Raw genomic sequence first — 22,566 nt, 5'->3', positions numbered from 1 at the left:
ATACAGAATAGGAGGCTGCTTCTTCACTTTTGCCTATACTTGAGAGCTTGTTTATGACAAACAAATCACATAATTATTGGTGTACGTGTCGGGTTGGTAGAGGTAAAGCCAACCATGAACTTGTTGCAATTCTTAGGCAGAGGAAAATGACATTCCAAGAACTTTTGGTATCCAGCTTTCTAAAAATGTGATAGGATTGTTATTCTCAGCTTTTTCAGAGAGATCATGTAAATGGACATGATCTGTCCTGTTTCAATCATCCAATTTTAATGATTTGCATTGGTCTCAGTCTCACTTGCATATTTTTCATCAATTAGATTTGTTCGTCCACAGAATAAATAGTCTTTCACTTAATCAATTCTCTTGGAGAATGTCTTGAAATTATCTTTGAATGAACGAAATGTTTCCTGTATGGGCAAAGTACGCTGAGCAAGTACGAATGGTGGGCAGTTCCATAAGAACCTTTTGCACATTAGGATCCATAGCCAATAACTCACCCTCGCCCAGCCCCCCATATGTTTCAGTAAATTAACCCCGTTATACCCAACCTTGACAATAGTTGTCGTAACTAAACATGTAGTTTGAAATTAGAACTCAGCAGTGGAACATCATGTCTCCATCCGTCGCTTAGTAGGACTACCCCTGCCACAATGTATTTCCCATAAAACAAAGTTATAAGCCCAAAAACTGAGGTATAAGGCTTCGTCTGGACGTATTTGATAGTTCAGATTTCTCCAAAAGCAAGTTGTTTGGCATATGAAGGAGCTTCCGTGAGGGTGGGACACGATTTATTTACCTCCTAGTGCAGCATATCGATTGTTATTAGAGCTCCGATAGTTAGAACATCGGGACTTCATCAGCCGCTAGACAGTTACCCTCCCTCTCAACCTCCTCATACATCAGAAGGTCACGGCATGGTAAAATGAAAGGGTGAAGGTTTCAACAAAATACATTCCCCAGTATCTTCTACTCGGGTAATAAGTTGTTTGGCAAGGCAAGTGTAATGGTTAGTTGCAGCGTCTGCCATTACGCGGTGCATTGCAACTCCTCTTTGAATTATATATTCTGCAATGGGAGTACATCAACAAGCCAAGTTAGACAATAGCCATCAGACTACAAAGATCTTTTAGAGCCATCAAGGGTCCATATTTAGTGAATAATTGTGACAGTGCAGGGAACTAAAGTGAAGCTGCAGTCTTGTGGGTTGCTGGCCACAGCCCCTCTCCATACTTGTAATAGACCCACTATCGTTTGATATGGACTGTAAGCATAACGTGTGTGGAGACAAGGGGGACTAGACACAGCAAATCATTACAGTTACATAGTTGTGACCAGTTCCCAAGTTGCTACACAGTGGTCACAATACCGATGACCCTCCAGCACATAGTACCAAGACTGCTACAAATGCACACTATACATTTACAAATAGCCATAGACAAATAAAAGTAAAACTTCAGCAATCACACCAAAAGGGCATCACAAAAGGCAAGAATACAATTAGCCTAATACTAAAAATGCATTAAACTCGAGAGAACAAAAAGCTACAGTAAACCCGTATACAAGGCATCAACATGTGCACTAGTCATTTGCTAGTAACTGACTCTTGGCAAGTAAAAAATGGTGCAAATGTGTAGCATTGTGGGGGCTGAGTGACCGTCCATGTCTGGCTAGTAGCTTAAACATGAAATGTGTACCCCTGCCTTATAGTGATGCAATGAAACAGTATTTCACCTTAATGGGGTGGAATTTAAGACTTCAAAAAAATGCATTCACAATCAATGGTGCATGCTAAAATTTCAATGCTTGGACCCAAAACTGAACCAAAGTGAACCGAGGAAAGTGTCATGGTAAGTACCTGTAAAAGTAATTTCTAGAATCTGGCCTGGTGGAGGCCAGCCTAGTTCCCCAGCGTGGTTCCAGGAGCAGAGTGCAGCCTTCGGCAATGGAGAAAAGCAGAAAACACTGATGTAGAGCTCTTCAGGACACTTGACAAGATAGGGGTGGACTAGTGTCACTGATGACCAAAAGCACAGGCGACAGCGGGCGTCCTTCCAATCGCAATTGAAGACCTTACCGAGCAGGATCCCTTGATGCAGGAATGCTGAAATTCGGCAGGAAGCAGACTTGGGACAACAAGCTGCCGACCACCAAAGTACCAGCTGCAAACACAGAACAGCAATGATTCTAGTGAAGTAGCCGACTGAGAGCTGTCAGTCCACTGGGTGGTCTTGGGACACTGCCAAAGGCTCATGACAGCTAGAATTAACACATCAAGACAGGTTGGTGCCACCAGTCCAGGAGTTGAAGCACAACACAGGGCCTTCGCAGATCAGGTAGTCCAAAAGGCCATCAATGGGCCAGATGCTGGGCCTCTTTGGACCTTCAGTCAGCTGTTCTACACAGGATACTTGGCGCCAATGCTCATCTGAAGAAACTGCTGCAGGAGTCCTCTTATCCAAAATCCTGGCTGGAACCAAGTCAACCAATCGTAAGGAACGGCACCATTCAAACAGCTAACAGTGGTCCAATCAGGGACCACTGTTGATTTCACTCATGTCGCACAATCAAGACTTTCAGGCACCATGGATGTGGAATGGGACTAGAGAGTCCCCACCACGTTCCTGAGCCACACACAAAGACATCACTACCCTTCAAAATATGGGGGTTTCCCGGGCAAGTGCATGAACTTATATGGGATTTCCTGCCCTGGCAAGGCAGGATGAAGGCCAAATAAAATGGCAACGAAGAAGCAAAAATCTTGAATTGTGGACATTTTAGGGCACTAGCCACGTTTAGTAGCTATACACTGTAAATGTAAATGTGCGCACTAGAAATACAAATAGTAACAATATATTTGCTGCCACCAGCTGGTCTTTAGGCACACATGAAAGTAACTAAAAATCCTGTGAAAAAAAAGACAAGGGCGATACAAAAGTATCCCCATTGCACTGCAAGATTCTGTTTGCAATGTTAAACAGTTAAAGTGTAAAAGTGAAACGGGAAACAGTTTCTGACTACTGATACATTTCCCCATAACTAAATGAGAAAAAGGCCAGGGGAATAGCTGAAGGCTTCACTTCCCTGTAAAAAGTCAGGACAGGTTCAAAAACAAAAGCAAACGTGAAACTTGCGGGTCGGGGGAGTGGAGGAGGGGTTTGGGGTTTCCATAGAGTCAAAGAGGGGAAGCTGCTAGAAGGAACAAGTTACTTACCTGTAACTGTTCTCCAGCATGGGTCTGGCATGGATTCACATGCTCATGAATATTCCCTGTCGTCAGGCTGGGAATCCTCGGTAAAGAAAAAATCAGTATCAGTTTCGTTTCTGATCTGTCTTTCGTAGTAGTAACCAATCACTGATCTCTGCATCATACTGACCACAGCCAATGACTGCCCTCTACCTAAGCCCCGCCTCTGGCAGCCATCTTCAGATTTGGTAGCACGTGAAGAGGCAGTATGACCAAGTGAAGAGCCGCAGAGGGGTAGGCGGGAGGGTTCGCATGTGAATCCATGCCAGACCCATGCTGGAGAACAACAGTTACAGGTAAGTAACTTGTTCCTTCTCCCGCATGGGGTCTGGCATGGATTCACATGAACATGAATACAAGAATAAATAGCAGTAAACACATGCACAACCACGGGGGGTGGCAAAAGGCTCAACATTAAGCAATACAAAAAACTCAACATTAAGCATCTCTTACCTCCTCACCAGACTCACCTTAAGCGAACAGGTTGCGCAGCACTGCTTGGCCGACCCTGGACTCCTCCCTGGAATCCCGATCGACGCAGTAGAATCTCGTGAAGGTGTGCGTCGACCTCCACGTAGCAGCCCTGCAGATGTCCAGCAGGGGCACACCAGACAGGAACGGCGTAGTAGCAGCGACCGCTCTGGTCGAATGGGCTCTCGGACGGCCTGGCAGCGGTCGGTTAGCCAACCGGTGGCAGTGCATGATGCAGCCGGAGAGCCATCTGGAAATAGAAGACTTCGAGAGAGCCTTCCCTTGATCACAAACAGCTGTGATGTCCTCCGGAAACTCTTTGTGCGGGCCAGGTAGAACTTCAGCGCTCTAGCCACATCCAGCGAGTGCAAAGTCCTCTCGGCCGGCGACGAAAGAGACGGGAAGAAAACAGGTAACACCAAGGGCTCGTTAAGATGGAAGTCTGATGGCACCTTGGGCATAAAGGTGGGGTGCGTCCTAAGAACCACCCTCAAGGCATGGAAAGTCAAGTACGGTGCTTTGCAGGATAGGGCCTGGATCTCTCCCACTCGTCATGCGGAGGTAATGGCCACCAGGAATGCAGTCTTCCACGACACAAACTTCATTGGTGCAGAGTGCATCGGCTCGAATGGGGGCCCCATGAGCCTGGTCAGCACCACGTTAAGTTCCCACGCCGGGGCCTTCACCGGCGGGAACGACCGAACAGTCCTTTCATAAACTCTTACCAGTCGATGGGACCACAGGGACGTCCGTCCTGTGGTTCTGGTATATCTGGAGATCGCCACCAGATGAATCTTAATGGAGGCATGGGCTTGCCCAGCCTTTGCCAGCGATAGCAGGTACGGCAGCACTTGAGGGGCCGTAATCTGTAGGGCATTGATCTTCTGTGCTCAGCACCAGATAGAGAACCTCTTCCACTTATGACCGTAGCATTTGAGAGTCGAGGACGCCCTGGCCTTTGCAAGAACCTCTCTGCAATCGGCCGGTATATCGTAGCCTCCAAACTCTAGCGCTGCAGGAGCCAAGCCTGCAGGTTCAGCGACGCCGGGTCGTGGTGGAAGATGGCGCCTCCTTCTCTGGAGAGAAGGTCCGTGTCCGCCGACAGGGGACGTTGACAAGTCCAGAAGGTCCGGGAACCAGATCTGCCTCGGCCACGCCGGTGCGACGAGGATCATCCTGCACCGGGACCTCGTGAGCTGGCTGATGAGTCGAAGCAGCAACGGCAACGGAGGGAACGCATACAGGTATAGGCCGTCCCAGGGGAACGAGAACGCATCGCCCATGCTTCTCGGCTGGGGAAACCTGCTGGCGAACCTCTTGCACTTCGAGTTTGTCGCTGTTGCGAACAGGTCGATTTGGGGTTTGCCCCATCGTCGGAAGAGTTGATCCACCTGATCCTGGCGCAGTTCCCACTCGTGACACGCGCGCAGCTCCCTGCTGAGCGAGTCAGCGATGGTGTTGCTTTCTCCTGCCAGGTGGAAGGGAACCAGGAACATCCCTTGGGCGACCGCCCAGTGCCACAGATCCTGTGCCTCCTTGGATAGGGCTGGGGATCTGGTGCCTCCCTGCTTCCGTATGTAAAACATCGTGGTGGTGTTGTCCGTGAAGATCCGCACCACCTTGCCCTTGAGCGACGGGAGGAACGATTTGAGAGCCCAGAACACGGCTCGGAGTTCCAGGACGTTGATGTGGAGGAGCCTCTCCTCCGGGAGCCAGAGGCCTCTTGCGTGGAGATCTCCGGTGTGGGCGCCCCAACCTTCCAGGGAGGCGTCCGTCGTCACCGTCCGTCGTCACCGTCTCCTGGTACGTCAGCATCTGAAAGTCCTTGCCCGCCGTGAGGTGCGCTCGAACGCCCCACCACTGAATCACCTGCCGGAACACCCCGTTGAGGGGGACCCTGTCTTCGAAGGTGCCCGTCGCCTGCATCCAACGGGCGTCGAGAAATTCTTGAAGAGGGCGCATCCATAGTCTGCAGAGGCACACCAGGTAGGTGCAAGAGGACATCATCCCCAGGAGGGACTTGATGGACCTCACCCTGGCCACTGGATACTCACTGTATCGAGCTTCGCTCCCAGAAAGGGGGCCACCTGCGACGGCACCAGGTGAGACTTTGGGTAGTTTATGGTGAATCCCAGGTCTGTGAGTAGCTGAACGATCCTCGCAGTGTGTTCGACGGCGAGTTCCCTCGTCCTTGAGCGGATGAGCCAGTCGTCCAGGTAGGGGTAGATGTGAATCCCCTGCAGTCGCGCCACCACTGGTGCTAGGCACTTGGTAAAGACCCTGGGGCCGACTTCAATATGAACAGCAGTGCTCTGAATTGGTAGTGGCGTCCCTGGACGACGAACCTGAGGAACTTTCGGTGACTTTTGAGGATGGGAACGTGGAAGTATGCATCCTCCAGGTCCAACGACGATAGAAAGTCGCCTTCCTCCAGCTGTCCCAGTACGTGCTGGAGGGTGACCATCCTGAACTTTTGTGACCTGATGTATTTGTTCAAACGACGAAGGTCCAGGATGGGGCGCCAGCCGCCCGTCTTCTTCCTGACGAGGATGTACCTTGAGTACACCCAGGAGCCCCGGAGCCTCTTCGGGACAAGCTTGATGGCGCCTTTCCTGAGCATCGCCCGTACTTCCAACAGCAGTTGCGGGACGTGATTTGCCTTCCTGGCCACAGGTGGAACGTGAGGGCACTTCTTCAGGAATTCGATAGTGTGTCCTCTTGCCAGGGTATCCAGCACCCAACGGTCGGTGGAGATGGACTTCCACACGCCGATGAAATTCGTCAGCCGACCTCCCACTGGGGTGCTTCGGTGGGGGCCCGAGACCACGGCCGGTTCAGTCCTGCTTGGAGGTGGTGGCCTTGCCGCCCGGGCCACCTTGCCGACGGCGGCGAGGCGCTCCCTGCTTGCCGCGACCCCTGTAGGCCTCCTGAGACGAGGAGCGTGCCGCCTGGCGGTAGGATGACGAGCCACCGCTGGATCCCTTGGAGGCCCCCTGTCTGCCTCTGGAGCTCCGAAAGGGCCGTCTTTGCTGAAGGGCTCCTAGGGCGCGGGCCGTCTCTGTGTCCGTTTTTATGGCTTGGAGGGATTCGTCGACCGCCTTCCCGAACAAGTTGCTGCCGTCGAACGGCATGTCAAACACCCTGGTCTGGACATCCTGACTGAAGTCGGTCGCCCGGAGCCAACCCCGTCATCGTAGGAAAACACTGTTGCCCAGCTGGCGGAACCCGGTAGCGGCAATATGGGTTGCCACCGTTATGGCGTGGTCCGACGCCACCTCGCCTTCTTGCAGTATTTCCAGGGCCTCTGACCTCTTGTCGTCCGGCAGGAAGTCCAATATGGGGGCCATTTAAACCAGAGCTCCCTGTCGCAACGGGCCACGATCGCCAGGGCGTTGGCCGCTTTGATAGTCATCGCCGCCGACGAAATGACCCGCCGCCCCATGGCGTCCAACTTCTTTCCCTCGCCTTCCGGCGGGGAATTCGACGTCGAGGCTCCTGACCCCGCCGCTTTCTTCTTCCCCGCCGCCGAGACGACCGAGTCTGGCGTTGGCTGGGCCCTGAGGCACAAGGGAGCGGTTTCGGGGTCCCGGTACTACTTCTCGTACCGGTCCCGTTTGGCTGGTGCCGTGGAGGGGTTTTTGAGAACCGACAGGCCCTCCTCCCAGATGTCATCGATTAGAGGCACCGCGATGAGTCTTCCTCTTGGCTTCCCGGCGCCGATAGAGGAAACCTTCCTTTTTCTGCTCCTCCGGGCAGAGCTGGAACAATTCGGACGCCCTGGCGATCATGGCGTGGAATGAGCCAATCTCGTCGGGCGGCGAGGCCCGTGCGATGGGAGACCCGTTCCGTCGTCGCCCTCAGAACCCGTTGTCGAGCCCAACGCACCGTCATCTCCCGACTCGTGGGATGATGAGGAGGGAACTGTAGGCCTTACGGGGGCGAGCGGAGGAGAGGGTTGGGTCCTCTGTCGTATGTTCTGAGGACTTCCCGACGGGCCAGGTTGCGGGTCCTCCGGCCTGGGCCGTGGGAATCTCGTCCTTATCTCAAGGACTGGATTGCAGACAAAATGGCCGCCGAGCCATCCTGAGGCCTAGGTTCCGGCTGCGCCGGAAGGGAAGGCTGCTCTCTCGCCATCATCGTCTTCCTCGGTTATCTCCCGAGGATCTTCCTTACGGGATCGAACCTTCTCGAATTGGACTTCGAGGTTCCTCACGGCCTCGGTCAGTTCCTCCTCCGAGGCTGACTCCGAGCTCGAGGAGGCTACCGTGCCCCCCCTCGCTTCTTCCATCATGGCGGCCACGACGATGGGCTGAAAAGAGGATTCCCTCCTTGGCGGCAGGGAAACTCTAGTCCCGGAGGCAGTCTCCGCTGGCGGGGTCTCTGCCGGCTTGGCCAGAGTCGCCGCGATCGCCTCGATAGAGGCCTTTGCCTGCTGGGTAGGGACCTTCACCACCTTAGGTGCGTCCCGGGCCTTCTCCTTCGGGGTAAGGGGCGACGCCTCGCTCCCCCCCTCTTCCGAGATCGGACGGGACTTCTCCCGAAGCTTACCCGGGGTCTCGGACTTACTCTTCCCCGAACCGGAGCGCTGGCTCGTGGTTGACGGTGCCGGGAAGGTGCGCCCTACCTGGCGACCGAAGAGCCCGACCTTTCGGCGCTCCCGAAGCCAGCGGACTCGCGGCGCTTGGCCTGATGTTGGGCCCCCGTCGCCGGGGCGCCCGCACAGGACTTAGAAGCCCGCTCGGACCCTTTCTTTTTCTCACCCGTTGAGCCCTTCTCCAACCAGCTGGCGAGACGGGATCGACAGTCCCTCACGGTCCGCTCCGACAAGTTCTTGCAGAACTGGCAGTCCTTCTCTACATGAGTCTTGTCCCCATGAAGACAGTAGAGGCATCGCGAATGTTCGTCTTCCTTAAACACATTCTGCAGCCCGCATCCAGGGCAGCTGCGAAACAGCTTGGGTCCGGGCGACGAACTCGCATCCTGGGCCATCTCGAAGTAAGCCGCGAATCTTCTGGAATCCTCCAAGAAGTTGATTCGACGAAATCTTCACCCTTGAAGGGCGAAGGAAAATCCTGCAACGGGTAGCCATTAACGGGAGTAGAAACGGTGGAACTTGAGGCTCGATTAACTGAAAAAATGTGAAAATTCACCTGAAAAAGCGCGAAACACGCAGTAAAAGCTCGAGAGCTAAGCACGAGGACTCCCAACACTTGAACGTGCGGTAAAAATCGGTCATTGGCTGTGGTCAGTATGACGCAGAGATCGGTGATTGGTTACTACTACGAATGACAGATCAGAAACGAAACTGATACTGATTTTTCTTTACCGAGGATTCCTAGCCTGACGACGGGGAATATTCATGAGCATGTGAATCCATGCCAGACCCCATGCTGGAGAAGAGATCTTACTTAACACACAGAAAATATATTGAAAAGGCAGTAGGACTTTCTGCACTTCAAGTTAACAGAAATATAAGTCCCAGTTCTACCCCACCCCTGAAAGTCCACTTCCCCCCAGAGCACACCAATAACCCCCACCCCATGAATATTCAGATCCAGGTTGGCGACCCAGCAGCACCCAATGCAAATTAAAGGAAAACACAATTGGAAGAAAACTACAGAGCTCTTCGCCCATAGATCACAGGGGACCCTTGGGGGTTAGTAAAAGGAACAACCCACCAAACCAAGGCGCAGTGGCAAGTACTCGTGGTAGTTCCTGAAAAGACAGTTCCAGGCAAATCAACGTGGCGATTACATAGCTTTTGCATGCCAATTTTAAAGGATCCGGTCACCCAGAAACTTTGAACCCCAGACCAGCGACAACCCAACACTAACAATCAGCCTTCCTTGGAGTGGGACCCCACCAGCAAGAAGTGAAAGGCATAACCGAGTGGCTCAAGAATGTGGCCAAGCAGATTTTGGTGGTTAGGAAGGATAAAGAAAGGCAATCCATCCACAGACGACTGCCTGACAAAGCAGAATACGGTGGGAACGACCAAGGGCAGCAGATGGAGGTGGGGGCATTGGGGTCCTAATATTCAATACGGTGGCGACTTCCAACACCAAAGTGTGCAACCCAAGCAGTCAAAACCGCAACCAGCAGTAAAACATCCTGAAAAATGTCCCCAGCTTGGAAGTCGCAGTTCAACCAGTAGGGTGTGGACTAGATGGAGACAAACAGCCAAGGAAGGTTGTCTAGCAATCATGAATCACAAAAGGAGCTCAGGTTCAGAGACATCAGTGTAACTAGTATGGGCAAACTGGGTGGTCTCACAGTAGCAGCTTCTTGGAGCCCAAATACTCCAACGGGTAAGTTAACTTGCTAGGCTCCTGAAAAAGCCACTAATGTAGTGTAGCAAGAGGATCTCCCCTAGACATTCAATACACACAGGAGTTGAACTAACCTAGCCCATCAATCACACAAGCGATTAAAACAGGTTTCAGCAGGCAGTCAATCAAGTTGCCCCTAAAACATTTCAAAAACACACACAATGTTCAATGGCCAGAGACTGGTTTAACCCAGCCAAAACAACCTCAGAAAGGGCTGGTCTCAGTCAGCGGTGTGCACTCAACTGCCATTGTAAGCCTGCTACCTGGTTTCTCCCAACAAAAAGAATGCCAAGAACAGGACTTAAACACATTAGTACCACAATGGCTACCAAAAAGGTTCACCGGGCAACCAATGTGATGCATCGGCTTGCACATCTGGTGAAGTCAAATATAAATTACAACTGCCCCTAGCCAACTCCCCAAAACCAATGTAGGATATCACCCTTGGGGGGAAAATAGGGTGCTTAAATAGTTTTTTTTTAAAAAAAGGATGGATGTGGCAGATTAATTTCAGTAGCCGTCCCCCTATAAAGAGAAAAGAATCAAAAAACACTACCCTAAATATACTCAAAGAACAAAACATTTCCTGGAAATATGTGGCGGTTTGCAGCTCAAATGAAAAGCATCCAGTTCCAGCAAGTAGGGAACAAGGGCTGTGGAATGGAACAAATACAGGAGGCAGGTGTGGCCAAGTGAGTGATGTGCGAAACCTGTGGACTTCCTTATTCAGCCATGCTCCGCTAATGAAATCTCTGGCCCAGAGAAAGCAGACATTCTGGGAAAATGGTAGAACGGTTCCAAGTAACATTGAAATATGAAACCGGATAGAGGCCATTCCCCTCAATTGCCTCTCTCCCCAACCCCCCAACCCCCCACCCCCGATCTCTGCCGTTTGCAGTACCAGCCTTACCAGCAATGATAACATGACTGATAGCAAGCTACAGGAATTAAAGTTACTCGCTGTAGTGTCTAGAGTACTCTGTCTTTAGTCCCCTTTTCTCCATCCTACAGCGAGTCCCCCAACATGGGGACGGTAACTGAACCTTTGGCAGGGAAACATTTTGCTTCCCCTTTAAATTTAGTACAACTCAAAGGGGCGCGGCCCAGGGCATGGAAGGCCCTGCCCTCTGGTGCCTCACCTCAGTACCCTTTCAACACATCGGATGCTTTAATACCTGCCTATACTCAGTGCTTTAGCCCCTGGCATACAAGCGGGGGAAGGTGGGTGGGACGTATGGAGTAAAGAAGACTAAGGACTAGGAGTACTCTAGTCACTACATTGAGTAACTTTCTTTAATCATACGTCCTGTCCCCTTTCCTCCATCCTTGTGGGTGATTCCAATGAGCAAGACCATAGAGTTGAGCTGTGACCACCTGCCTCACATCTAGGACAAAGCAAAAAGGTTCTTCAGAACCGCATGGCCGAACTTTGCATCTCGGCTGGAGCTGGTATCCAGGGAATACTGAGCAGACAGAGTGGCCCAAGTAGCAGCCCTGCCAATGACATCCCAGAAGCTTGTCTCTGAAACGCGACTTTAGTGGCCTTAGCTCTGACAGCATGGGAATGAATACCTTCAGGAACCGGTTTGCCCATGGCTGAATATGCCTCCGAAATGTCCTGGACAATCCAACGGGCGAGAGAAGCATTAGAAGGCTGGGAACTGGGTGACATGCCCCCAAACGTGATAAACAATGCATCAGACCTTCGGAAGGATTTAGTCTGAGAGTGTTCGAACTGGAGGACTCCAAGTCCAAGGAATGCAAAGCCATTTTGGCATCCGACTGCAGGTTTTGGAAAGAACACCGGTAGGCAGATCTACCGATTCAGATGGAATGGAGTGACCACCTTGAACAAAATGTTTGGATGACGCGGCAGGTGACCTTGGTATGAAACGTGGTGAAGAGCTTGCATGATGACAAAGCCTGCAGCTCCATGACCCAGCACCTCTAAGTGAACGCCACCAGCAATACTCTCTTCAGTGTCAGTCGGACGTCCACCAAAGGGCTTGCGCTGCAAGGCCGCGAGAACCACATTAAGGTCAGAGACAGGATGAGGCCCGTGTACCAGAGGAAAAAGCAGAGAACCCCTTGAGATGGGCTTTAACCATTGGGCAGGTCGCTGAAAAAACATGCTCTGGGGAATTTTTGTAAGCCCCAATGGCCGCCGGATAGGTGCAGCAGGTATCCACCCGAACATTGGAACAAGTCAGATGTGTGGAAAAGGCCAGCATGTCGTCCAGGGAGCTGGTAAGGGGGTGGAGGTCAAGCCCCTTGTCGCAAGCCCAGTGGCAAAATCTTGTCTACTTACTCTTGTTCTGAGCCTGCATAGACTGCCTCGTGGCCTCCTGAATCATGTCCCAGTTGTACCCAGAGAACTGAGCATGGAGAGTCTCAATTGGTCAGGAACCAGGCAGCTAGGGCCAGCCATGCTGCATCTGGAAGCCATTTGCTGGGGGATCAGAAGATGGACCGGTCCCTGGGAGCACAACTGTAGTAGTATCGAGAACCACATACTCAACGGCAAGTGCAGTGCCTTCAGGATAAGGATGCAGCCCACCGAAGCCCAGAACTTGGGGAGGGTCCGCTGGAACAATGGTGGAGGAGGAAACTTCTAGCACTTGCGACTGCTGAGACCCCCCCCCCCCCCGACACTGGCCCGCCCAAGACACAAACTGGGGGCCCTTGGAATTCATAGGCAATGCGATCAAATCCAGAAATCACCATCTCTGGAAGAAGGGCAACAAGGAGCCGATGTCTAACTACCACTTGTAGATGTTTAACACCAAGCAGCTTAGCTGTTCCACTTCCATATTGCTGTCCCCCGGGAGGTGGACCGAAGATGACCAAAATCGCTTCCGTAAGGCCCATTCTCAGATTACCACCGCCTCCATGCACGGGAGGGGAGAACGGGTGCCACCCTGCTTGTTCAGATAAAACAGTGGTAGAATTGTTGGACCTGATGAGGCAGAAAAGCCTTGAGCGATCCGATTTAGAGAAAATCGATATGCAGAAGGGACTCTGCCCTGGACCATGCGCCATGAATGGAGCAGCCCTCCAGAGTAGCCCCAAAGCCCGAAAGTGTGTAATCCGTCACCACCAGAGTTGGCTGCAGCCAGGTAAAAGGGGCTCCCACTGCCAGATTGCAGTCCATCAGCCACCAACGAAGATCCAGGGAGAGGAACAGGGGATTGGATTCCTGTCCGACTGCAACCCTGTTTTCTGGTCCCAATTGGAAGCCAGGTGGAGCTAGAGGTACCTCATCTTGAGTTGGGCGTGCTAGACCATGAGCACACAAGATGCCATCAGTCCCAGAAGTTGCTGGAACCACCATGCCAAGGTGGTCGAGTTGGCCAGAAAGTGCCTGATTGCACTGTGGAAGGAGCAGAGCCACTTGGGCATGGGGCACGCCTGCTGCAATGCTTGGGCCAGCCTGGTTATTCTTGGGTATCGCAAGAATCCTGGAGAAGAAGCCAAAGTCCCTGTCTGAGGAACCAGTTCAGACCCGTCAGGCCTCTGTGTACTGCGGTCCCGAAACCCCTTCAAGCCGGTGAAAGCGCAGGTTTGAAGTCGGCCCTGCCCCGGGACTGAGGGGAGGACTTCTGCACTAGCTTAAACAGGATGGCCAAGGACGTGGCAGTTTTCTTTGTCAAATCGTCACCAATGGAAGAATGAAAGAGGTCCGATCACTCGAAGGGAAGATCCAGGATCCGCTCTTGCAAATCTGCAGAAAACCTAGTGGCATGCATCCATGCCGTCGGTCTCATCTCGTCCCCCAAGCACAGCCCTCTGCTGGGTTTGTCGATGTGGGAGACAAAAGACTCCATGAGATCCTGCGCAATAGCCCAGGCATCCGCCTGTCCAGCCTTGAAGGCGGCATGCCTCTCCAGATTGAGATCAGGCAGGTACTCCCCAAGCTCCCGCCACAGCTTCTGGTTTGCCACGGCCGATAGGGCATTGGCATTAACCTGCCGCAAGCGCAGCCATGAGATGACATAGCACTGTTTGCCAAATGACTCAAGTTCCTCTTTGGACAGACAACTGGAGGAGGCTCCCGTGGAAGAAGACTAAGACAATGGTTTTGAATATAGGGAAGCCGCAGCCACCACTGAAGTGTGAGGCAGGGGCTAGGAGGCCAGGAGGACTAGCTCCCCATCAAAGAGCCAGAATCTGCAGACTAATTTCTTGTTCATCTGAGCGTTGGTCCTGGGCTTCTCCCAGACATTTCTCGCCATGTGCGGGCATCCTTCTGGAGCAGAAAGCCTTAAAAGCTCATGGTGCACTTGCCCAAAAGCGCTGCTAGCACTCCCAACTCCTGAGGGGACTCTGCTGGCTGGAGGCTCCCAGGATCACTGCAAGGCCCTGAAGGCATTCATAAAAGGCCTTTAAAGATGGTGAGGCTTCGTTGTCCCGGGTGTCATCGGCATCGTCACATTCCCATCCCCCCTTTTTTTGTCAGATGGAGGGGAATCTGAGCCCTGGGACATAAGTGCCAGCGGGATCCCCGCCCACACCGATCCAGACCCCGAAAGGTCTAACGGCTGCTGAGAGGGAGGGGTTTGAGGTACAGGAAGGGGGTCTGGATACTCAGTAAGGCCTTGACCCGAGGAGGGACAGGCGCTGGCAGCGCCAGAGGGACCGGGGCAGGGCCCAGAGGTGGGGGCCTATGAGTCGAGACCTGCAGGATCACCTTCTTGACAATCATTAAGGAGCCCCATCTGTGGGGGAACGTTGGCAGAGAACGAAGCACTCAAAGAAGCAGGCCTCGCAAGCCACCTGATCTGGGGGGGTGGTAAGGCATTTATTTTTATTTTATTTCATTACATTTGTTACACGCCCAGACCCAGGGGTATTACGGCGTAGTTGCAGACAATGGGAGAATACAATCTTAGAAAGAAAACAGAGGTACACAGGAATAGCAGTCAATAATAAACAATAATATACAAAGCAGTCATATATGTACAGTTAATTGGAGCGGATTAGTGTTCTGGTTCAGTTAGAACTTATTGAAGAGCCAAGTCTTCAAGAAGCTTTTGAATTTAGGGAAGGAGGTTTCGATCATAATGTGGGTGGGTAGCGCGTTCCAATGTCTGGGGGCCAGTGTTTTGAAGCTACTACCCCCCTGCTTTCTCTCTTTTGTATCTGGGGGTTTCAAGGTATGCGTTTTTGTTGGACCTGAGGAGAGTGGTCTGGGGCTTCATCATGACTGTTGAGGTATTTGGGTGCTTTGGTAGCCCTGCATTTGTGAGTGATGCTCAGGGTTTTAAATAGAATTCTGGCTTGGATGGGGAGCCAGTGGTGGTCTCTTCTGGTGTTAGAGATATGTCCAGATTTTTTGATGCCTAAAGCTGCTCTGAGGGCTTTGTTCTGCATGAGTTGAAGTTTGACTATGTTGGCTTTGGAAGTGCCAAGGAAGAGGATATTACAATAGTCTAGCTTAGACAGTATGAGTGCTCTGGCTAGAGTTGTTACTCTGATTGGCTGAGAGGAATTTACGGCTGATGGAGGAGTTTGGAGGTGTAGGAAGTGGACGAGGCTAATGTGCTTACTTGTTTAGACATGGATAGTGTTGCATCTAAGTGGACGCCAAGGGTCTTGACTTGTTTAAGAACAGGGATTATGGTTCCATCGATGGTGAATGATTTGAAAGCGGGCTCAAGGGTATTGATTTTGCTGGAGGAGCCTAGTATGAGGAGCTCGGTTTTGTCATCGTTGAGACAAAGGCTATTATTAGCCATCCAGTTTTGGATGAGTGAGTAGATTTGGTTAACCAGGAGGGAGTCTTGTTCGTGATTGCCTGAGAGAGGAATGAGGATTTGGGTGTCATCTGCGAAGTTAGTATAGATGACACCCATGGCATCCAACGCTGCAAATAATAGCTTAGTATAGGCATTATACAGAGTAGGGAATAGGCAGGAGCCTTGCGGCACACTTGCAGGGACAGGCACTGGGTCTGCTGATTCTTTGCCGATGAATACTCTGGAAGTCCTATCAGCCAAGAACGATTTGATTCAGTTGGTAGCGTTCTGAGCTAGGTTGAAATTATTTGCTAGAGTATTGCAGAGTTTATCGTGGTCAACCAGATCAAAGGCTGCTGAGAAGTCCAGGAGCATCAGTAGACAGAGTTTACCTGCTTCTCTAGTTGCATCCATTTGGATCTTCAGATCAAGGAGGGCTGTCTCTGTGCTATGGTTGGGACGGAATCCTGACTGGCGGTCTCCTAAGTGTTGATGTTGTTCCAAATGGTTCCGAATTTGGCAGTAGGCTATTTTGTCAATTATTTTTAGGAGAAATGGGACCGATGTAATAGGTTGGTAATTAGTGGGTATTGACGGGTCCAGGGATGTTTTTTTTTTTAGAAGTGGTGTCACCCAAGCTTTTTTGATACTGGTGGGGACTGTGAGGAAAGAGGCATTGATGAATTTGGTGATGGGTGTAAGGGCGGGGGCACAGAGTTTCACTAGGTGGGAGGGGAATTAGTCTTCTTTACAGTTGGAAGGTTTGAGTTTCATTATGGTGTCAAATACTTCTTTGTTAGACACTGGTGTGAATTGAAATGGGGGGCCAGTAGTGGCATTTGATGTGGTCATTGATATGGTGGGTGGAGTTTTGTCAGCTAGGAGCGTTTTTTTACTATCGATTTTATTTTGCAGTAGGAGGATTTTAGATGAGTGTGTTTTGTATAGTGGTGCACCAGTCTTGGCTAGAGTTGGAAGGTGCTGAGGTTTGACAAGGGTTTTCAAGCTCTCTAAGGATGGTAAACAGTTCTTTGCTGTCTGAGGACGCATTAGTGATACGAAGGTTAAGGGCATTGGCTTTTTGGGTGATTATTGCTGATTTATATGTTTTTTTGGCTTCAGTGAAGGCTAATGCTGATTCTGGGGTATTGTTTTTCTTATGGAGGTGTTCAAGTGATCTTTTTGTGCGTCTTAAGGCTACAAGTTCCTCATTAAACCAAAAACAGGAACGTTTGTCAGGTCTGCGGGTTTTAGTGGAGATGGGAGCAAGTAGGTCAATAGTTTGGGTAAGGCATTGTTGGTATTGTTCTGCTAGATAGGAAGGGTTGTTGGTGCCTAGAACCGTATGGGCAAGGGCAGCACTCAGGGCTGGAGTGAGTTTGTCGGAAAAGAGCTTTTTGATATTTCTAGTTTCGAACGTTTCTGGTTTTTTTAGGGGTGATTGCTCTGTACTGGCATCGTCTATAGTGAAGTTAATTACATAGTGATCTGACCAATTGACTGTGAGGATGGAGTCAATGGTGACTAGAGTTAAGAGTGAGAAGCCAGTCCAAGGTTCTTCCTTTTGAGTGGGTGGGTTTATCTATCAGTTGTACGAAGTTCATTTCTGACATGGCTGTATAGAACGTAGATGCTTCTGAGTCCAGGGGGTCATTGTATCCTAGGTTAAAGTCACAGAGGACTATGCATTTAGTTTTAGGCTTGATGAGGGGCGTTAGGAGTAGCAAGATGTCCAAGTCGGGGTGTGTATTTTTATTGGGTGATCTGTACACCACTAGTAAGTTAGTAGTGGTTTTGGGGTTGGAAGTATACTTCACTAGTAGGAGTTCATAACCTTGTATCTGTTCTATTGGGCAAACTCTGATTTCCAGAGTGGTTTTGGCTTTTATGGCAACTCCACCTCCTTGGGTATTTGTCCCGTCTGTTCTAAGGATGCTGAATCCTGGGGGAATGGCAAGGGCTAGAAGTGGTCCTGCTGCTGGGTGAAGGCTGGTTTCAGTGACCACCAGCATATCAAGATGTTGGTCCTCGATGAGGTCATGGATATCTATAGCATGGGCACCTAGTGAACGGGCATTGATGAGTGTACTTTTGAGGGTGGAGGTGGGGGCAGGGGGTGGTGCGTTACCTAAAATGGGGGAAAAAAAATCAGTGATTTTTTTATTAGTTTGGTGTTTGAGTGGTGCGTTGTGGAGGCTTTTGTGTTGGAAATTAATGGGCGTGGTGTTTAGTTTGGTCAGTGTATTGGGTGTGGTGGTGAGTGAGGTAGCTAGTAGGGACATTTTAGTTCTAGACATGAGTCTATTGAGTCTTTCAATACCCAGGATGGGTGTGGTCCTATCATTAATGCTAATAGGTTTGGTGTGTTTGTATATAGACCGGTTGGGACTAAGGCACGGGAAGTCTGAGGTTGCTACATTCTTGATGGTGGTATGTGTAATGTGGGATTGAGGAGATGGTATGGGGAAAGGGGGGTGTGTGGGGAGGAAAGGGGTGGGGCAGGGGATAGGGAAGTGGCGTGGACAACCTAGTCTAGCTAATCCTTCGCCAACCTTGATGAAATGTCCTCTTGTGCAAGGGTTAGCATTAGGGACTATACAAAAAGGGAACATGATAATGGTAAGGAGAGCCAGCATTATATTGGTGGGGGCTGAGTGGGCAGAGATAGAGTTCAATGAACTATTTAGGCACATGGGCTGGGTTCAATAATCCAGCGCAGGCAATGCACTAATGCAGTCACAACATCGGCATGGGTCGCTAGCAGGGTGCACAGGCAATGGGTCACCTAAATTCGATTTTTAGCAATCGGTGCAGAAAACATAGGTCACTAGCAGGGTGCACAGGCAATGGGTCATCAAAATTCTATTTTAGCAATCAAGGCACAAAAGCATAGGTCACTAGCAGGGTGCACAGGCAATGGGTCACCTAAATTCGATTTTAGCAATCAAGGCACAAAAGCATATGTCACTAGGAGGGTGCACAGGCAATGGGTCACCTAAATTCGATTTTAGCAATCAGGGCACAAAAGCATAGGTCACTAGCAGGGTGCACAGGCAATGGGTCACCTAAATTTGATTTTAGCAATCAGGGCTACAGGTGATAGATAAGCAGTAGAGAGGCAGTGGACATGCTAGTTTAGGCAGTTTAGATTCAGTAGCTGAGAGGCAGTCTAATGTCAATTTATCTAGTAGCAACAGCAAAAGTTAGTCTGGTCAACAGGCAAACTTAGTAGTCTAGATGCATTTGTGATTCTGCTATATATGGCAAAGTCATGGCTACAGGTATTTAGGTTACCTTGTATGTGGCAGCTAGGGGGTCTGGCAGATGGCAGACACAGGCACAAACAGGAACCAAACAGGTGCTGGCCTTGTAGCAGTGGGCCTTGTGAATGAGGGCCGGCTTCGCCTGCCGGTGATCAGGGATTGGTTAAGGCGCTAGGCCAGCCAATCCGGTTGCAGGCAGGTGGTTGGTAGGGTGTCAGTCAGGCAGAAGCAAGGGCGGCCATCTTTGAATATTCTCCTCCTCGTGGTCTGCAATGGTGGAAAAGCGTCCCTCAGCGATTGGCCTCCGGATCGGAGTGCTGAGGTGCTTGAGCCGTCTAGCCAGAAGGCTGCAATAGTAGATGTATTCCTGAGGAGACCAAATGCCTGTACCATAAAGTCTGCCGCCGCTTCCAGTGGGAAGGGGCCCGGAACCTTCTTGCATTGCCCACTCCATGGGCGAGGGACTGGGTAGTTCCTGATCCGGATCCAAGATGGCCGCTGGCCTATGCTCCACTGCATGCTTATCCGCCATCTTATGGGCGTGTGCCACGCCCTTGGTGGGAGGGTGCGAAGGCACTGTGCCATGTGCTGGCTTACACAGGGGAGGACACGCCTCGGCCCTTCAATCTAAAACAGAAGAGTCAACCTCAGAGGTAGCTCTGAGCCCTCAGCCCGCTGACCGGTAGTCGAATCGCCCTAACTCACGACCTCAGAGGCGGGCCAATGAGGATGACTTTCTTTATGGCCCTTCCGTGGGCTGCCAGTAGAGGGCCTGAGCCCCTTGGCTAGAGAGCCGGTAGCCTTAGAGGCCTCTGACCCGACAGAACAAGAGTCCAAGGTTGCCTGTAGAAGCCTCTGGGAATGAGTCTCCACTCTGATGAACCGTACTAAATAAAAGGCCTACCTTGTCTTGACGTGGGGTCCTGGAGCCAAACTCTTTAAGGTGACTTGGAGAAGCATGGAAGATCTCCCTCCAGCGTGATAACCCATTCTTCATTGCCCTGTGACCGAGAGCGCTGCAAGCCACGCACACGTTCCAGCGGCGGTTGAGCCCCATGCACCCGAGGCAAGGGAACGAGCATACGCACGACGCACATCTCCCGCTGACGACATGCGCTGGGGGAGGAGTGTATGATTGAAAATAAAATAACGGTGAGCAAGCAGAAACTTAAAAAATCTCCATGCCTAGCTGCCAGGGCTGACACTGCGTGTGGAAAAAGGGACAGAGGTGAGGTTCCAGAGGGCGGGACCTTGACGGGCGTTCCCATGCCCAGGGCCAATCCCTACACACTGGACTAAATTTAAAGGGGAAGCTCAATTTTCCATTGCCAACGGTTCCGGTACCATCCACATCTGGAGCGGCCATAAGGATGGAGGAAACGGCACGAGACATATGAATAAGTGGACACTACAGTTTAGCAGGCAGGAGAAAAGAAACAATTCTTTAAAAAAAAGTCTTACTGTGTCAGGGTTTCCCTCCAGCAGAACATTGATGGCTCTGTTAACGTCTCCATTGCAGTCATGTAGAGCTATAACGCACTCATCCTGATTCTTTCCTGTGATATCGATAAGCTGTAACAGGAAAACATTTCAGTGCCCTGGAGCAAGACAACATACATATCAGCTCAGTTAAAAGCAGGATCAAGAAGAAAAAGCACAGCCCAGCTAGTGAAGACCAAATCCAGCAATAAACTGAGCAGACACCCAGCACATAAGGAGAATATCCTCCAAAGAAGTGGCACTTCGGGGGAAAATGACACCATGGACAAAGTGCATCAAAGCAGGGAAAGAAAAAAAAAAAAAAACGATTAATGCAGATACTACCCACCACAATTATCTCTGTCTGCCAGACAGGATGGCAAATGTAAAGTCAACAAAGAAAAGACTTTGAAATTGTATGAATAATTCCTCAAAAAAGGCATGACAACACATTACAGGAAAAATTAAAGACAGCAGAAAGAAGCCGAACAAAATACCGCTTTCACTTCCCACAGAGGACACACCGCCTTACAGTTACAGGCATTCAAAAATAAAAGAAACCAAGGCACATATTGTGATTTACCATCAGTGACAATTTGGTTAAGTAGTGAAGACAGCAATAGAATGACAGAAGACTGTCAGTGCACCAGAAAACAAGCATATGGGCCAGAAACTGAAAATCATTAAGGAAAGAAGATCGTTACTCAAACAGTGCTACAAAATCCACCTGCAAATATGAATCCAGAAAGCATTACAGCCACCAGCGCTGCAAGTAAAAAAAGACTTCCTAGCAGGAAATTAATGCAAACACCAGAAGCAAATTGAGTTAACAGGCGACTAGAAACTGTAGTTACTTGGAAATCAATACTGCCAGGACAGTGGCACGTAAGCGCAACTAAATAAAGCACAGCATTTGCAATGGTTGAAAAACAGAACTTTAAACAATGGTTCAAGATCATATTTGAATACAAAAAAAGTACGTAATTCAATGTTTGCCTCCTTAGCTTCACAGCAAGGCAGCAATGAAACATGGCCACCCCAACAGAAACCCATCATCGAGTCAGATGAACAATGTCTGCAACAGTAAAAGTTAAGTTGTTTTGGGATCATGACTGGAACTAAGCGCAAACGGGTGATATTGATTGAAGGCATACCTCGTCAGGCAACCTTGTATCTTTTAGTCACATGGTATGGTGCAGAACATGTAGTGGTTGGCACAGAGCATTAAAACTGGTTCACTAAACTAAGTTGGTATCAATAAGGGTGTTCCAGTTGTACGACTACATGCTACCCAAAATTCTACTGATAGATGGCCTCAGATGGTTCGTTTTCACATGCGTTTTATATAAAAACACTGCATATGTACATACTATTTTTACCTCTTTAGAATTGCCCCACAGTCCGAAAAAAAGACTTTCAGTGATTGTAAAGAAAATTATTCTGTACCCCTGGTAAGATAGGTTGGGAGCCACTTGCAAATCAGTTTTACATTTACATGTGATTCATACATTATATGAACAGTATTTCTTCCTGATAGAGGTTGTATGATCCGTACAGTGTTGAATACATTTTAGCACGGTTTGGTCTCACCGTCCATGTAGCAGTGCTTTGTGAAAGTGTGCATTGAACTAGGCACATTTTCAAGAAAGAAAGGATAGCTCATAATGGCCATGTTAAAGGAACCTCTGTTAAGAAGCTGCTTATTTCTAAAGTGCATCCATGAATGCTAGAGACTAGATCTGCTATCCCTGCCCTACTGAAGAGATTTGCTTTTTGTAGAATATCAAAAAGCTACAAAGACTTGGCTAGCCATTACAATGTTTTCGGTTAATGCATTAAGATGAAAGATTATCTTTAGCGTGTGGAAAGATCATACACTGCTTACCACATCATGGTGGCTCTGAAGAATACTAGTAATGTAATGGTATGATTTCTGGGAAGCTTATAGATAATTTTTTGGGTGAATATTGTTGGTGTTAAGATGGATTTCTAAAATGTGCCCTAAATGTACTACAACACAACACCAATATTTGAAGTATATAAAA

General features: G+C 49.9%; 1 protein-coding gene across 12 annotated transcripts in view; it reads right to left on the bottom strand.

Annotated features, from left to right (window-relative positions):
• Positions 1-22,566, bottom strand: part of UBAP2L (ubiquitin associated protein 2 like) — a 1,950,223-nt gene that overhangs the window by 1,714,005 nt on the left and 213,652 nt on the right. For all 12 annotated transcript variants that reach the window (XR_011304365.1, XR_011304368.1, XM_069651771.1 and 9 more), the window contains exon 4: positions 20,504-20,614. Coding sequence is in view for 10 of the 12 variants with exons in the window: in XM_069651771.1 (XP_069507872.1) it covers positions 20,504-20,614 (111 nt within the window). In the remaining 2 variants the exon portion in view is untranslated. The remainder of the gene's footprint in view (positions 1-20,503; positions 20,615-22,566) is intronic.

This window comes from Ambystoma mexicanum, chromosome 1p (genome assembly GCF_040938575.1).
Source record: "Ambystoma mexicanum isolate Mex_15411 chromosome 1p, UKY_AmexF1_1, whole genome shotgun sequence".
Lineage (NCBI taxonomy): Eukaryota > Metazoa > Chordata > Amphibia > Caudata > Ambystomatidae > Ambystoma > Ambystoma mexicanum.
Note: the sequence above shows the minus strand (reverse complement) of the source record. Positions and strands in the feature narration are given on the sequence as shown.